Raw genomic sequence first — 15,871 nt, 5'->3', positions numbered from 1 at the left:
CTTCTCACATTAACCATAATGCTATGTTGTTATCGTTGTTTGTTCTGCAACTAATTATGAGTTATACCAAGTAAAAAAACTATTAAATTATGTGCCAACACAGTGAGTATATATTCTTTTATTCAAGTTGCAAAGAGGGTAATAACATACTGCAAAAGTTTACCATAATTTTGAGATGATGTAAGTGAGATTTCGTAATATGTTGGATATGAATATGATGAACTAAAAATTTTGACAGACAACCCTGGCCAGGGGATTTGAAGTTGAAAAAGTGAGTTTGAATCATCATTTCCTTTTGTAATTATAGACCTTCTTGTGTTCTTTCTTGTCACGATTGAGAACGTCATCAACGTTGGAGGGAGTTATATGCTCCAGCTCAGCCTCTTCAACCTTCTTTATGGTAGCATTTGTCGGAAAATCGACCATCTGGGGGAGATTGTTGAAAAGAGTTGACAACTCCAGGTGAGCTTTCGTTTGAAACTTTCTGCTCTCTCTGACCATCCGGTGAATCAAGTCGTTTTCTTCAGGGCGTGGTCTTCGTGCAGCAGCCCTGGCCTCCTTCCGCTTTGCCTTTGCCAATGCGATTGCGGCCTCTTTCGCCTCCTTTTCCCGTTTGTCGGCCAATTTTTCCTTAGATGATTTTTCTCTCAGGTGCTGTTCCCAATGGCGGACCTGTTGAGCGAGAGGAATGATCCGTTTTTTGTTGGGGTCCTCTTTCTCCACTTTCACGTTCAGCTGGGTCTTGGCACTTCGACGGGAAAAAAGCGCACCCTTTCTTTCACGATCAAGACGGTCAGCATCATACCTACACAAGCAAAATCAGTCACATAACAGCTTTGATTAATACAACACACGTACAGTAATTAATTATTTACAAGACCTACCGGTCTTCTCTGCTATACTCTCGAATGAAACTGGGCGGCTTCGGCATACTAAACCGACTCACATCAGAAGACTTTTTAGAACTAGTACGTTCCAAAGTTTCCAAGTCAAAGAGCGGGAGCGGAAATGGGGGTGGTTGAGGTCGTTTAATGTGAGGAAATGGGGGGATCTGTTTGTAGTTGGTGTTGAGTAAATCAGGATCAACATTCTCTCCCTGGTATTTCGTAAAAAATCGAACTCGAGGTACTTCCGCAATACCCCGGACTAGCTTATCATTGGGCATCTTGTTCAGTTGATAAGTCATCAGATTGGCTTCACGAGGGTCTGGTTTGTAGTCCTTGGGAAGAGGTGGCTTTGGTCGAGTAATGGACGATGGATGGTAGGAAATCATTGGCAATGCAAACGACATTGATGGCTTCTGCCGTGGTCGCCCAGACCAATTTTCCATTTTCTGGGAGTTTAAAAAAAGAATGCCAAGAGTTTAATTAAGTGATGATTTTTGGCCCTTTCAACCAATTAAATGCAAATGAACTTGAGAATGAGATGACTTTCATATTTTCATCATAAAAAAGACTACATTTGAATGGATTTTATAAATAAAGAATCCTAGCCAGATAATTGTATTTTGTATTAAATATCTTACACAGATTCGGAACTGGAGCCTCAATCCGTCAATCAAGATAAGACGTCTCCTTCTCGAAGACTAAGATTAGTTAATTTGTAAACGATGTGTCCTTATCAAAAAATTTAAATTAAAAAGAGGTCAAGAGAATCAGTGAGAGTGAGAGTGTGGAGTGAGTGCAGTAAGGCTGGCTGACTGACTGACTGGCTGGGGCAAAAGGAAAATAGACGAAGGCGAGTCCACTTGTTGAGCCAGAGTCCGAGAGACCCCTCGATCTTAGAGAACTGGGCTTCTTCCTTCCTCCCCCGAAAACTGGAACCACAATCACCTCAATCTGCACGGATGATGGACGTCGCCAAAATCTTCTCTCAAAGTGTCAAGTCTCAATTAGTTTTTCGCATCCCGATTTGCAGAATCTCAGCACAACACAACTCCATCCGGCCCATACAATAACAGATTTTCCTAAAAAACTTACAATAAATGAATAATGGAATTTTAAAAAAACAGTTTTATATTTTGTAATTTATATTCCTTTTATTAAAAGTATTAGCGTAATCATATTTAATATATTATTGGTTAAATGACAAACATATATAGAATATTCATGAGTTGGAATCTACTCGATTGCAGTCGTAATAAAACAATTTTTTTTACTTCAAGATGAATGGACTGGAATTATTAGTCGGAATGCATTATGGACACAAATGCGAAAGCACGGTGCTAGTTATTTATTTATGTTTCTTAAAAATTCTATAGTATCTTCAGTAGCGATGTTGGAATTCATGATGCCAGCGGTTGAAGTCAATATGGAACACGACGATGGAACCCGTGGCTAAACCAGCTAATAAAAATCTGCAAAGATAAAGGAGTATGTGAATTATTTTGTTAATTATAATTGGGTTGTCAAATTAGGTCGTTGCAATTAATTAATTACCTGTGATCATGAGACAGGGCAAGAGAACGGATAGCACTATCACAGGCAGGAAAAGCGTATAGCAATGCTAACGAAAATGTTCTCCAAACTTCAACAATTCCTTTGTCTCCACCCGTTATTAGGTATTCTCCATCTCGACTCAACAGCACACACTGAATCAAAATTAAGGAATTAGGAAATATTTTCACATGAAATCTAAAAAAGTTATTTAGTCAATCTTACATTAATATTGTCGTGATGTGATTGATGTCTCAATCGTCTCCCATTCATAGTGAAAGCAGAAATATTCCCTTTTTCATAGCTCACAACGACGATCCCTTCTCTGGACATGGTGACATTCTCAGGACCTCGGAAATTGGAGGGGGCATCTAAAGTTCGGAGCAGGTCACCAAACGTGGTATGTACTAGCACCGGACCATCTGAGAATTACAAACAATTATTAGTTTAACCTGTACCATGTTTGTTGCATAAAACATGTACACAAAGCTGACAAACTCACTTTCGGAAGAGCTGACGACCAGACCAAGTTCGGCCGAGATGACTAAAGCGGTCACAGGAGTGTCGTGTCCCGTTAAGCTGGCCCGTGGCGTAGGATGCTCGCCGTCTCCCACGATGGCTTGACACCTCGCATTCCAGTGCCAGAGGAGGACGGTGCAGTCGGTGGACCCTGATGCAATGTAACAGTCCGAGGTAATGTTGCATTCGGAACGCCCCAAGCAGGTGACTACTCCGTAATGGCCAAAAATTATTTGGACGATTTTTGCTGGAAAAGTAGTTAGACTTAGTTTTGACAACACTTGATAGTCACATAAACAGGACGCATAGCTAAAATGGTCATGTTTCAATACCAGTCTCTGTGGAAAAGACTCGGAAGCTGTGATCCCAAAATCCACATGCGATCAGGAACTTAGAATCCACAGTTGTGACGAAACAATTCGCTCTCATTTTCACTTTTTGGCTAAAATTATCCCCCAAGTGCCTTTTGGGGAGATGATTGTTCACTTGAGCCAGAGCAGGGTCCATTATCAAAGGCAAGTTCGCAGTTAAGTTATTTGTAGTTTCAGCAAAACTTGGCGAGTGCATTGAGGCTGTAAATTGTAAATAAATATCAATTAACAATTAGAACAATACAACACTTGGTAAATTAGTACTAATAAAAAAACCTACCAGAATAAGATGTATTCCAGCGATTAACGGCGAAATTTTGGCTCGCAGTCACAGTGACCACGGAGGGCTGAGGAAGCTGTGGGTACGTGTTTGCAGAAATGTGGCAAATTGGAGAATTGGACATAAACTTCATGACCATGCAAATGTCGTCTGGCACGGTGGAAAACATCATCGGCGACTAGCAGAAAATAATGTTACAATTAAGGTACATGTTTTGGTGATACTTGCGTCATCGCGAATTACTACAATTATTTACTTACCAAATGCATTGCAGAACTCCTTGGGGGATGTGGTTCCATCAATAGTTGGGAAGGTGTTTGTCCAAAGCTTCTAATTTGATTCTCAATAGCCTGCAAAATAATTTCCAAAATAAGTTCCATACTTAATTTAAATGTTGTACAAGTAGAATCAATTATTTTAATACCTCCAACATTACTGGGTCATGGATCGACTCCAAATCCACGCTTCCTTCGTAAGTGAGATAGTAGAAAACATTCGTCGCCCTGATTGCTTCCGGTCCTACAGATCAAAAACAGCCCATGACTTAGAATTTAGTTAATACTCGCATGATGACAAAACTAAACATCTTCACGAACGACACAACAGTCACTCCCCAAGTAATTCTCAGGCACATACACTTTTAATTATTGGATTCACATCTTTTGTCCCTACAGGTTTAGTTTTACGAAAGCAATTAACAGTTTTCAGAGGCAAAAGTCGCCCATTTCTCCCTTCTCTCCAAAGTCCCAACGTACGCCACAGCTTAAATACGAACAGCTCGTACAACGCAGCTCGAGTTACACTCATTCAGAACCTAGGAGTACACCACGTTTCTGCTCTTTCTCTAGTCGTCTCGTCACTGATTGCGAGGAATGCTACTAATTGCTACTCAACTGCAACATTTCAGGAAGAAAGAAGATTGGGTTCAGATGTGACACTTAATTTAAACTCGCTCATGTGTGGTCGCAGACTCCACGAAGGAAGAGAAATGTTATAATTATCTGTTTCATTTGCTTGAGCTGGCGAAATTAGCTTAACAATCTACAAATTCTGGATGTATCTCAATTATCCCAAGTTTAGATAATCAAATGGAATATGCTTCTCGGATTGTGAAATCTTTTGCTTAACCTTTTAAACTGTAACGACGACAATTGTCGTTTTATAAGAAATGGTTTAATTCGGGAGTACGACAAAAGTCGTCCTGAAAAATCGTGGTCATGGCGCGGAAGGAAGACAATTGTCGTTTCTAGGAGGTCATTGATTTTCACCATTTTCTCTCCGCGACCTAAAATCTGTTGCAATTTCGAGGGATTTCTCCTATGCCAACACAATGCTAAATTTGAAGATTTTCTTCCAGAAAATTTGGATATTTCCCTATACAACGCAATGTTAAATTTTAGATTGTTCAGTTTTTCGAGTTTTATTAAAACTCCGGAATTTCTCCTCCCACGCCATGACCACAACATAGTTATAGCGTCCCCGATTTAATGCATTTTCTTGTCGTCAATCATACACGTTAAAGGGTTAAAGTTGTACCTGTCGTCTAAGGTCTAAAGAACCAAACTGTGTGTACACACAAAGTTTTGACAAGAGTATCACAGTTGAGCGTTAATAAAACTGTAAAAAGATGAGCCTTGCATATACTACAGTGACAGACTTGTCGAGATAGACGAGGGGTCAACGAGATGTCCCTGATAACTCAAAACAATAAAGCCATTCTGGATTCTAAATGAGTAAAAAGGAGCACGACGTATCCGAGGGGAGATGCACGAAGTATTTAGTTGGAGATGTCAATTCAACCCTCGCAGTGGGCAGACGTTCCTCGTTTATTGTTAAATAACCAGAGCAAGTGAATAATAAGGACTCCCCACTGCTCATCAAAATGCTGGACAGGGATGCAAGAGCCTTACATATAACGTGACTTATGCTGAAAAAGGCAGTGCTGGGTGGTCAACATCATCAATTCATTAAACTCCGGATCATGAATACCTGTCCATTTATTATCTCATCTATTGGAACAATAAAGAATGAGTAATGTGCTCATTCCATTTTGCCTGCCTTTCCCACAGCCCCTACAACTACTACATTCTTTTATGAGACAGTATGCACTTACGAACTAACAAGATACGGCTGGGTCACTATAAAATACTCTCGCTCCCCCATAAATATGCATTTCAATAACCATTGACTAATCCCTTAAAGCTGTAAACATGGCATTCTTATCGTTTCCTGAATTTTCAAAAATTACGCAAGTGAGAGGGAAAATCCTGAGGAAAAATCCCCTTGACGTCAGTCTTGACGTGATTTTTGGACGCACTGTCACCATAAAATGATGTTTAATGACGATTCTTCTCTCCCTCCTTTAAAACAAAGGCCTAAGGTGAAATAACTTTTGATTTCTTGCATCCTCCTCCAATATCCAACCACAATTGCAGAACGCAATCTTTTCTGGCGAGATGTTGAACTCGTGCCCTGCCGTATTTACAAAATTCTCTCGCGGAAAAAACTTTTAGAAAACGAAATAATGGTTCGTGTTTAGCCATTCAGCAAAGAATGTGAAGCATTCAAACTTTTTCCTTAAAGGAGGCTGAAAAGTTTTTGGTAAAGTAAACGAAAGTTGAATACTTGAAAATGAATTTGAAGGCGTAACAGCCCATTACATACTTAACATAAAAAACATAAAACAACAGAGGCGTCATGATCGAAACCTCTCTGGCAACAATTATCCGCCACAAATACGTGTGTTCCAAACTCCTCTCTCTCGTCTTCCCTGTGTTTAATCTTGTCAGACGCAATATTTCTAAATAAATGTTTTATTAATAATTCAACGAATAATGTATCAGAATCATGGAAAAAATGCAGCATGAAACCCTCCAGACAATTGAATCAACCTTTTTCAATGTGGAACGAGAATTTTTTTTTAAAACGCTCATCTTTCTCGAGACAACAATATTTGACGACCAATGGGACAGACAACATTAGTTACTTGTTAGTGAGTGCCACCACTTCATCCGGTTTCATTTTCAAGATCCTAGTAAATAGGTTGCCTTGCATTGCCTGGGTTGCACTTGAACTCGGAAATGTTCACGGAACAGGCTGTCGTATTCAATTTGTTCTAATGCATCTTAACTCTCTCCCCAGAGACCAACTAATCCATCCAACAACGAGACAACCCCACACACACACACCGAAAAGTATAATATCCAAGTACTTTCAGAGAGAAACAACACTTATGTCCTCTCTTTCTGCAACAACAATCACGGGGCGATGTGCACAAAAAAGCGACAAACCAATCCAATTACCATTACTAAAGAAGTCAATTAATTTCAATGTGTAGTGTAAACTTCAGGCTTTTTACAGAAGGTTCGTTGGTATCAGTATTTTTAGCGTGATATGCAATGCAGCCACATAGATGCACAATTTTCATTCCTAGATATCCTTCCAACTACGATATGGACCATTAATCACCAAAGTAGGAAATGGGATTGGATTGGATGATGTAGTTGTGAAAGAGAGAATAAACACTTTTCCTTTTTCTCCGACTTCTCAACATGTTTATACGTTCGGGAGACTGGTGTCGTATCGGAGTTCAGAAATAAATGAGAGATCAATGTCGCTCTGCGGTAAATAAACGAGGAACCGAGCAGTCTTTTGCACAACACTTAACATTGCACTTTTAGCGACTGACTAGAGTAAAGTGCATGTATGCACTGATGGCATTTTAATTGAGAAAATGTTCCTCCTTACCTCGTTGTCGAAATCCGAAAATAAGATCTATCCATTGGTGTAATTGGCATGAGACGATTTCTGACTCGAGAGCCTGCAATACACAAAGCAATACACATTTATTACAAGTCAAGTTTACAAAACAATGTCACCCATTACTTTACAATACATTAGAGCGTAGAGATGAAGGGTATATAGAAATTGCACCCATAAATAAATAATTCCAGACCAGTTCTCTCCGTCCTTTTCCTTACCCACCCCCAACAGACCAAAAAACAATCCGTACATACATGGCTACATATTTAATGCGTCGTTTATTATCGTATGTATTTATGTAGTAGTATCGTAGGGATATTGTTATCAGAATATGCACATATGTAAATAGATTAAATATAAGAGGATCACTTACCATACGGTGAATACGAACAAACTCTTCCGGAGTTGATGCCCAAGGCGGAAGTTCGATATCATCAACCGTATTCCCATCTTCCTGAGCTCCCAATTTATAGTGATGATTGTTCACAAACATTTCAGGTAGATAAAACAGCTCCGGAATTAGTTCCTACATTTTTATTAAGCAATTTTACACATTCTGATTTCCAAGATGATAAGGTTGACAAATTTGAAGAATATACAGGAAGGAGTGACATACTTTGACATCGGAAGTGTCCCTTTGACAGTTTTTCCAAGAAAGGGAAATCTCAGAGAACAGTCGGTTCGGATGGTCAAATTTTCCACTCTGGAGGGCAAGGAACATGGTCGTAAATGGTTCCTGTGGGGTGTGAACGACACAATGTAACAAATTATACGGCAACATCTGAAGTCAATTAAAAACTTCTCATAGAAAATCGATGCTGTTTTTGAGCAGCACAGGTTCGCAATACATAAATCAGTACAAAAGTATATGGTTTAACCCCACCAAACTGTGCCGGTACATTATTCGGGTTAGGAGGGAAAGTAATCACAAACGATGCAAATAATCATGAAGTGGGAGCTTGATAATTTTGATTGAAAACTCATTATCATGCGTGTAAGAAAATTGAGACTGGTCTCAATTCTGAACAGGGAAGCCTTTTTGGCACAAGGTGCGCTCCATTACCCATGATTAATCTCACAATGGAAAAATGATCCATCGGAAGAGAAACAAATTTTCTTTTGTACATCTCTTAAATTCAATGAACATTATATTTCAGGTCGTCCACGTACCAGTCTAAGTAACCAGTTGAGAGTAAAAGCAGCTGTGGAATAGTGGGAACCGTAGTGAAAAGCTGGGATGCTCTCATGCTCCCAAGTGTTGTACCGTTCTTCGAAATACGCCCGTCGGGATGGATTTAAAGCTCCGATGGGCTGCAAAGAGTTCAAAAAAAGAAATAATTTTTATTTCAATTTCAACTACATTCAGCAGCAGCGGTGGTTCTCCTCTTTCAAAAGTGAAGTGCGTGAACCACCAACAGGCTCATTTACAATCACACAAGATCCCATTTACTAAGTACTTCGTATCAATACCATTCGTAATGAATGAGGATACGAAGTAGTAGTAGTCGTAGTAGGAGCCTTGTCCAAATAATATTATGTGGCGATGAAAGGGCGAGCACGGGTGAAAAATCTTGCACAAAGAGCACAATGGAAAAGGTGTATTTTTGTGTGTATTCATATTATACCTTGGACAAGTCCCGGTAATTGCTGGACAAACCAAGGTCCAGATCCTTGGACTCGTAGTTGGTTAGAATCCAGGGGAACACGGGGTATTGGTTGAGGTCATTGTAGGTTCGACCTATGGACATGCAGAAAACATAATTATATGAAACTTTCAATGATTATGGTAATTTACACTACTTGAAAATTGCTAGAATTAGAGTGACTAGATTATATACATAAATATGTATATACATTTAAATTTCGTTCCCTGATGCTACAATAATAAGTAAAAATATTCTTTAAAAAGCTCTCAGAAATCAAGTCGAGTCTAAAACGCGAGTGATTAACTCAGCAATCATCTTGAACAACACGTCAATGAGCACACTGATTGAGAAGAACATGGCAATTTACACTAATCACATCAAATCATCAAACAATGTTCAAGAGGTGAAAAACTTGTTAATCAAAGGCAATAAATTTCTCGAGCTTGACAACCATCCAAATTAAACTCTTCTGATTTCACTTTCCAATTCCACAGAGTGATGGAAGAAGAGGATGGGATGATAAATTGTGTATATTTTCTTACCCGCAATTGTGTTCAGAAACATCAAGTATTCAAAGTTGGAAATTTCTCTCCGCTGCCATTTCTGCGTCATGTTGGAAGCCCTCATCAACTGCCTCGGAGACATCATCGAAGCCCGTCTGTGAATTTTTTCAAATAAATAAAATAATCAAGTACTTGCATCAAACTGAGGTGTCAAGTACTCAAAGGTCATCCATAAGGACAAATAACTGTTGCTCTACATATTATCCTCGTTCATATAATCGCGTGGATTATCTGTATTGATACACGACACCCGTGTCAACGATTACACAGTTTTCCTTATCTCTCTCCAAGAAATCTGATATTTTTGGGCAAATCGAAATTGGAAACCACCACATAAGCTAATACCGGCAACTATAAGGGTCGTCTCACTCTTAAGAATATGTACAAGTATTTAACCAGCAGAATGCCACGAGTATCTAATTGTAAGTAGGTCCAAAATACTGTCCATGAGCAGAATTCAATAATCTATCGGAGCTAAGTAGTCAAGTTATCCGGAAGAAATACAAAAATGATCCCAAGACAATAATGCACATGGTTTTTTGTAACAAAATTCCAATCAAATTGAACTTGCTTCTCATCTAGAAGCTCTTGTACCGGAAAATATTGCACCAGCCATTGTGCATTACTAACGGAAAGCATTATGGTTACAATTTATTCATACGGATGAACATAGTGAATTTATCAGTAAATAATCAATGTCAATCCAAGACTGACAAGTTTCCACGGAACACTGGACTCTTCAAATCCGATTAAGTCTTATTATGCACCATCCCAGACACAGTGAAGGGCACACAAGAGATGAGATTTCATCTTTTCTGTCATCAGTTCCAACCCTCGCTCGAGTGAAACAACCCTCCACAACCTTTCCCGTCATCATCATCGCATCGGTGCAATCATGCATACATTCAGCTTAAAACATCAAGGTTTATACATTGTAGAGTGCATGTTAAGACGGATTAGTGATTTTCAACCATCACAAATATTTTAAATTCTAAATCCCACATAGAAACTTGACTTTGGGCAAATAACCTGACTTTATCTGAAAGTTCCCTTTATGAACTTGGCTAATTCGTATCATACAGATTTGTCAATTGTTGGAAAAGATTCAAAACATTTCAACTGTATGGTAACTGATATGTAAGCGCTTTTGTCGTCATAAATTCTTTATCTACCCTGAATAAATTTAAATTTAGAATTTATTTACGAGTTGCATATTCAAAAAAGTAACATGATGGACTTGTTGGAACAAGAATGTGAACCATCAATGTGTAAGGAATTGACACCCTGTTCACGTCACTCGTAGCCAATAAATTATGTCCCATTAATATCTGACAGCTATCCTGTGGCGTTTGTTGTGATATGTTATAAAAGTTGTGGGCAGCAGGTTTGTTGCTTGTTTGGCTAGTGGAGTAATTTATTCAAAGACTTGTTAAAATAGAAGCGGCTTTTACCTGGTCTGTGGGATCCCATATTTGATTCCCACACCCACTCGTGGCAATGCTTTGATCACTTTCTTCACAGTGGCCTGATCCGGAAAGGCAAACATCACCGAGGCTGAAATTTGGAAAGTTAAAAAAATACATCATTAGTTAATTTCAAGAAAATTTGAGCCTGCAATAGAATTTTGTCCTACAGATTTTTTAAACCATGTTTAATTGTCACTCTTATACATTAAATTCATAAACAAGGTTTTCAACAAATTTATACCCCAGGTACAAAACTTGGCAAAAACTGAAACTATTAGCTACTCCTAATGAAGATGGGGCAAAGTGTTAAATTAGTACAAGAAATGCTAATTATCAACAGGAAGGGAAATCCTGTTAGTAATTAAGTGTTGCTTAAGACGAAGAAGAAGTAATTCCTTTCGCTGCTGCTGCTGCTGGAAGGAATAATTTGTGTAATGCGATGGCATGAACATGACACTAATCTGCCTATTTCATTCGTCCATCCAACATCTTTTTGATACCTTTGACGTTTGCTTGGAATACTAATTACTACATTTCGGACGCCTAATCAACTTATTTAGTTTGCAATGTGAATCTGGAATATCCGTTGTATGGCTAATTATCGTACCTTTCCTGCATAAAATTAGTCTTACGTACACATCGTTACATATGAAGTGGTGCTCCGTTTTTTGTAACGTGAGAATCTGCATGTACTGAATTTTCTCGAGTTTTTTGACTGACTGACTGACTAGTAAAATACACAACTTAGCCTTCAACCCATCAAATCTCTCCGTCATAACTGTCATTTGAGAGAGAATTTGATCCGGCGGTGTCTTCTGAGCCTTATCATCATTCATACGCCTCCTCCTCTTCAAATATAAACAGCAACACCTCACGCCTCTGCAACATTCGCCACCTCATCTGTCCAACATTCTTAATCCACCACCTTTGCCTGGTACGTATCCCTTGTCCATCCATTCACACGTCTTATCATCATCCTCCTCCTCATCGTGATATCAACAACCTTCTTCCTCCCTCCTCCCAAAACACATTTCCTAATTTAAGAACTTGATTGTGTGAGCTTCGTTTACTGCAATCAGACAATTTTCCCACTGACGCCTTTCTTTACTTATTCTCAAGAAGAAGAGCCTCAAGCAACCAGCCTGATGCACTCTTTCTTTCTCTCCATATTTGCATTAATTCAGAGTAAATTCATATTTCCAGAAAATAAATCAAAACCGAAAACTATTTAGCTGTGAGTCAAAGTAAAATTCGCCGCTGACCCGGCGCCATGAACGCGCGTGAATCTGTTGATCTTCATGTTTCCGAAAGAGTTAAGTCTCAATAAGAAAAGTTGGAGGGTCAAGCTGGCAGACGAATATGAATACAACACGTAATGCAGTTTTATTATTATCCCTTGTTTTCTGGGTTCAGCTCGAACTTAAAAATCTTGGCGAACCAGAGAGAGAGTGAGACTAATGAGGAACAATTGGGAGGGCAGTAAACTCCAAGAATGGCTCCCTGTTTGACATAATGTTGGAATAACTATGCATAACTTAAATATTAATATGCCGTAAAGATGAAAATGAGAATCCAGGCGTGTGGGTTCCTTTCCCAACAAGCCATCCGCTCTCTTTGGTCTGGCCGAGAGCAAAAGGATGTGAAGACAACCAGGTAACTTTATGCCTAAACAAATAGTCTGTCCGAGGAACACAACAACATTACGAACAACAACCCTCTAGTCAAAAGAGGAACCAAACACACACACGCACAAATATTTATCAAGTCAAAATATATTAACAGAAATATTTGGAAAACCGTTCAGCATTTAATGATAATTCAAACCACATCATAATTCCTGTCGTCTCGTTCGTACCGTTCGCCTCAAATCATTCCCACAATAATACTTTTATTGCGATCAGATATTTGATCAGACTCCAAGAATCTTGACAGTATCGTTAGCAGTGGGTTTCTAAAATAGAAATATTTCTCTGCAACTCGTACGCAATATAAATCATATTCGTGCAATGGATAAAGCAGCAGCAGCCTTTCTTCACTTTCTGTATCTTCTGGCACATAAGTAGGGCTGGCAGCCTTATATGAAATCCAGATTAGACACTCAACCGTAAAATATGCCATGACTTTTACATGTACTCCTCTCTCTTTGTGCACATAATATGCTTGAAAGCACCAGGTATTTATTTACCTTATTGCTAAAGAGAAACACGCAATGTCTAAAATTCCTTTGTCTTTATACTCCAAAAGCCCACACCACAAGTGGACTTCCCTTCCTTCCCGCATGGCACAGAGATTCACAGTTTTCAGTGTACATATCTACAATGCGATAATTAAGTGAAGAATGGTAACCAACGTCCGAAAACGAATGAGGGGATGTTCGACAGAAATTTATGTTGAAGTTTCAGGTAAACATGCTCCAAGTATTTAGAAAGGAGTAACAATTTCTTCGACTCGTTTTCTTTAAGACGACAACAAAAATATTGGGGGCTCATGGTCCTGGTTTCTCGTACGAAACAAGTCTTCGGTTTGCCTTGGTTTGGTTCGGGAGTGATCAAGGAAAGGAGAAACATTTGTCTGTGACAGTGTTAAAAATTCTTGGCCGAGGAGTAAAGATGAACACTTTGGGCAAAGCGGCCACTAATTGTTAAAACAATATTGGAATGACAGTAAGGCTGCACCAGGTTTTTTAACACAGTTTATGAAGCCACCATTGATGTTAAGTGGGCACATTTGTCAAGAACCTGAACGCCCAAATGGCTCATAAAAAGTGTCTTTTTGCCTCTACTTCTAGATACTCCTCGTAACTCGTTGTCGTCGCTTGAGCAGCACAAAATAATCCAGTTTCCCTTGTTCCTCCAACCTAAATATTGATACATACATAGTACTTTGGTGTATATATGTGGGTACATATGCATCGTCCATGTATGTATATGCTGGCAAGATGTTGATATGTTGGTTATATAAAACAAAGTCCTGTACGCTGCCTCGAAGGAGGATGAAGAAACATCTTAAAATAACAGTGCGACTGATCCACGATTGAGTATCCTCCGAGTATGTATTGGTAATAAGCAGATGTCAAGTTGATCCCACATGACATGATATAGTGCGGTTGGAGAGCAGTAAAAATTTACTCGGTTCACTTATGCATGTAAGCTCATGGTGGAAGCCTGAGTCTAATAAGGGTAGGTTGGAGGAAAGGTGCTGATAAATGTTCATGATCGATCAGATAAATGGAGAAAGATGAGATGTCAGTTTGATTTTACTGATTGTGCCCCTCTATGTTTCAATTCACCATTTTAATGGCTCAAACCCACATAAAATTTCACTCAATGCAATCAACTAACCAACCAACCAACGGACACTACACATGAACTCTATCAAACGAAGTAGTGATGAAAAATTCAGAGTTTTAGAACTTTAACCACAACAGGCAATTATTTAAATGCCAACCACAGGGGTGTACAGGTCAACAAGTAGCATTAACGTGATTAGCAGTAGTAGCTTAACCTCTCTCTGGTCAAACTATTCATAAAACATTAACGACGAAACGATTTAAGAATGCAAAACAAGATTTTCGACAATGCATAATTTTTAGGACGAGGTTTGTGACAATACAAAATTATGTAGGAAAAGAGTGGAACGTTACTTACTTCGGCTGGCGAGAAAGATCTCAATTGCTACATTTTGGAGAAGGTAGTGTCTCGAGAAAATGGCTCGGATTTCACTAAAGTACCACTTTCCGTGAAGATGGTCGCAATACTTCAAAACCTGCAGAAGACAGAAAAAAGAAACATTAGCAAATTTATACAATATTCATCGAAATCATTATTAATTTATGAATTGCGTAAGCATTTGGCAGCAAATTTTTCAAACCGACGCATGTATAAAAACTCGAACAAAAAAACCTGGGTGACTGATTGTACTCAATATTTTCCAACTTGAGTACCGAATGGGTTTCTCTTCAAGAAAAAATGCATATCAAAGTATTGATCGAACTAGTAATACATAGAAACACACAAGTTTCGCACTTTGTACACCCGGTAAACCGCTCTTCACTCCACGGGTTTCGGGAAAATGCATTTGTTCTGAACCCACCAAGAGCAATCTGCATTGTTGTCATATCCTGAATTGAATTTGTAGCTGTTGACTGTTGATGCTCTGTTTCATTTCGTTGTTGTTGGTGCCAGAGGGTCAAAATCAGATTACAAGATCCCTGATCCATTAGTGAGCCCGAGCAATTCAACACCATCCATTTGATCTCAGCCCCACTCTCTCCAACGTCATGCTCTCTCTCTCTCTCTCCGTCTCTATTTCTGCGCTTTGTGCTACCAAGAAGAAAGAAGCATGAAAATTGTAGGATGCGGCGCCTTATGGTTAAAAATCGATAAGTACGCCGAGAACGACTTTCATCCTACTTTTTACACCCTGCAGAATTGATTTGCTCTTTTCAGTTCGTCTGGTTGAGAGCCAACTGCAATTGTTTTCGCAGTTTGTTTCAGGCAGGTTTCATGTAACCGTGCATGTGTTTCTGTATGCAATGAGAAAATTAAATTTCTGTTACAATTCACCAGGTTGAGGTGAAATGAAATCTACTACAAAGTGTCATTTGAAAAGTTCATTAATCACTCCAGATTGGAGAAGGGAACATTAAATTAACCTCCCTTCCGTGATAAAGGATCATCAAACGAGGGCGAAAGAGAGAGAGTACGCAGCCAGGCAGGCAGGTAGTAGTTATCTCAATCCGCGGTTGCGTTGAACATTGTCAATTTTATGGAGCATAGCTGAACAAGGCTGAAGAGATATTTTCTCTTCCCAACCACCCACCCACCTCC

The 15,871-nt window shown here is 39.1% G+C and overlaps 2 protein-coding genes across 3 annotated transcripts in view; both read right to left on the bottom strand.

Moving 5' to 3' along the window:
- Positions 1–87: 87 nt before the first annotated feature.
- LOC110851541 lies at positions 88–1,755 on the bottom strand. Its single transcript, XM_022099363.2, has 3 exons — positions 1,526–1,755; positions 885–1,333; positions 88–805 (listed from the first exon to the last, which is right to left on the bottom strand). Exons 2-3 carry the CDS (start codon positions 1,328–1,330, stop codon positions 286–288), a joined length of 966 nt encoding a protein of 321 aa, XP_021955055.1. The 5' UTR covers positions 1,331–1,333; positions 1,526–1,755; the 3' UTR covers positions 88–285.
- Positions 1,756–2,011: 256 nt separating this feature from the next.
- Positions 2,012–15,871, bottom strand: part of LOC110851536 (neurobeachin) — a 132,528-nt gene continuing 118,668 nt past the window's right edge. For both annotated transcript variants that reach the window (XM_035852645.1, XM_035852644.1), the window contains 16 exons: positions 14,690–14,807; positions 11,028–11,130; positions 9,556–9,671; positions 8,993–9,105; positions 8,538–8,678; positions 7,984–8,103; positions 7,741–7,893; positions 7,353–7,425; positions 4,030–4,124; positions 3,866–3,955; positions 3,606–3,783; positions 3,287–3,526; positions 2,938–3,201; positions 2,661–2,857; positions 2,439–2,590; positions 2,012–2,356 (listed from right to left, as the gene is read on the bottom strand). In XM_035852645.1, the coding sequence (XP_035708538.1) occupies positions 2,266–2,356; positions 2,439–2,590; positions 2,661–2,857; positions 2,938–3,201; positions 3,287–3,526; positions 3,606–3,783; positions 3,866–3,955; positions 4,030–4,124; positions 7,353–7,425; positions 7,741–7,893; positions 7,984–8,103; positions 8,538–8,678; positions 8,993–9,105; positions 9,556–9,671; positions 11,028–11,130; positions 14,690–14,807 (2,244 nt within the window). In that variant the 3' untranslated portion in view covers positions 2,012–2,265. The remainder of the gene's footprint in view (positions 2,357–2,438; positions 2,591–2,660; positions 2,858–2,937; positions 3,202–3,286; positions 3,527–3,605; positions 3,784–3,865; positions 3,956–4,029; positions 4,125–7,352; positions 7,426–7,740; positions 7,894–7,983; positions 8,104–8,537; positions 8,679–8,992; positions 9,106–9,555; positions 9,672–11,027; positions 11,131–14,689; positions 14,808–15,871) is intronic.

Source organism: Folsomia candida, unplaced genomic scaffold (assembly GCF_002217175.1).
Source record: "Folsomia candida strain VU population unplaced genomic scaffold, ASM221717v1 Fcan01_Sc006, whole genome shotgun sequence".
Classification (NCBI taxonomy): domain Eukaryota; kingdom Metazoa; phylum Arthropoda; class Collembola; order Entomobryomorpha; family Isotomidae; genus Folsomia; species Folsomia candida.
Note: the sequence above shows the minus strand (reverse complement) of the source record. Positions and strands in the feature narration are given on the sequence as shown.